The 1,799-nt window shown below is 35.7% G+C and overlaps 1 protein-coding gene across 1 annotated transcript; it reads right to left on the bottom strand.

The window, feature by feature from the left end:
- Positions 1–361: 361 nt before the first annotated feature.
- On the bottom strand, positions 362–1,372 carry LOC134361169 (olfactory receptor 5J3-like). The gene has a single exon (XM_063076137.1). It carries the CDS (start codon positions 1,298–1,300, stop codon positions 362–364), a length of 939 nt encoding a protein of 312 aa, XP_062932207.1. The 5' UTR covers positions 1,301–1,372.
- Positions 1,373–1,799: the final 427 nt, after the last annotated feature.

Genomic DNA, 1,799 nt, shown 5'->3' with positions numbered 1-1,799 from the left:
CAGAAAGTTCATGGATAGATTTGTATTATCTCTGAACTCTATTTCTCCACAAACTTTATGAAGTACCTTCATATATGTTTATATTCATTTTTACTCATATAAAGAAATTAAATTATCATTAATAATCTAGAGATAACGACCTTAAATCTTAGTCTGGTTTTTAGATTAGTTAACATAATAACCAGCCATGTGTCCTATGGCGTGTTATTCTTCTCGGCTTCTTTCTATGGCTGTAAAACACAGAGCTCCAAATAAATAAACTCTGAGGTTCCTGTGGGATTGAAAATTTCCTAAATCTTTACAGATATCATTAAACAATCCACTGGTGTTTGTATCTTATTTTTGGTAACATGATATAAAATTAACAAGGATAATATTTCATTTCTATGGCCCTTTTTACAGCGTACTTCACTTCCTTGTTTCTTAGGCTGTAAATCAATGGATTTAACATAGGAATCACCAGGGTGTAAAATACAGATACCACCTTTTCTTGTTCTAAGGAATATTGGGAGCTTGGTTGAATGTACCTAAAGCTTATTGAGCCATAGAATAAGGTCACAGCTGTTAGATGTGAGGCACAAGTGGAAAAGGCTTTGTGTCTACCTGCAGCTGAGCGAATCCTCAGGATGGCAGCAACAATGAAGACGTAGGAGACCATCACAGTCAAGAAAGTGATCATGGCGATAATGCCAGAGAAGATTAAAAGCAACAATTCATTCATGGATGTGTCAGAACATGACAGCTGCAACAGGGGAGGGAGGTCACAGAAGAAGTGACTGATGACATTTGGCCCACAGAAAGACAGTTTCACCAAGCCAATTGTGTGTGTCAGTGAGTTGATTAAACCTCCTACACATGAGCCAGTGACCAGAACAGCACAAACGATCTTAGTCATAGCCACTGCGTAAAGTAAAGGGTTCACGACAGCCATATAACGGTCATAAGCCATTGCCGCCAGTAAGAAGCCTTCAGTGGTAAGGAGTGACACGAATAAAAAATACTGAACAATGCATGCAGAGTATGAGATTGTCTCCTGTTCAACAAAGAAGTTCAGCAGCATTTGGGGTGCAAAAACTGATGAATAGCAGGCATCAACAAATGACAAGCAGCTAAGGAAATAATACATGGGTGTGTGAAGTTTGGGAGTTACTTGGATTAGAAAGAGCATTCCTAGATTCCCCACCAAGGAAATGGAATATATCAGCAGGAACAACATGAAGAGGACCACCTTCAATTCAGCACGATCTGTCAATCCCAAAAGGATAAACTGTGTAACCAGTGTAAAATTAGCATCATCCATGTGTTAGTGTTTCTTTGTACCTGTTAATAAAGAGATTGGAATAAATTGAGAGTCATGATGCTGCAATGTTAAGACTATCTGGAATCTCTAGCTGTGTGACTTGAGTTAGTGACTTCTCTTCTCTGGTTACCTTACCTATAAAATTAGAAAATTTTAAATAAAAAGTCTTTAGTCTCTTCAAATACTGTTTATTTGCCTATTCCTTAAAACAAACAAACAAACAAACAAAAAACAATAAAATAAAATGCATGAGTGAAAAAAAAAAAATGTCAGGTCTTAGTTTCAAGATGCATTTAAAATGCTGTTCTTAATGTGACCAAAATCTAAAGTGAATTTCATTCTAAAGATGTGTAAATAAAATAAAAGTCTAGCTTATAAGAAAATAAAAAATGAAGTTGCAAATTTAATCTATGGTCCCATTGAAGCTCTCTTTTCCACTTATCACTCAGATTCAAGAGGAGCTAATGTTAAGTATATGAAGATACAAAAATAAACTATA

Source organism: Cynocephalus volans, chromosome 12 (assembly GCF_027409185.1).
Source record: "Cynocephalus volans isolate mCynVol1 chromosome 12, mCynVol1.pri, whole genome shotgun sequence".
Taxonomy (NCBI): Eukaryota; Metazoa; Chordata; class Mammalia; order Dermoptera; family Cynocephalidae; genus Cynocephalus; species Cynocephalus volans.
This window is presented reverse-complemented; position numbering and strand designations above follow the sequence as displayed.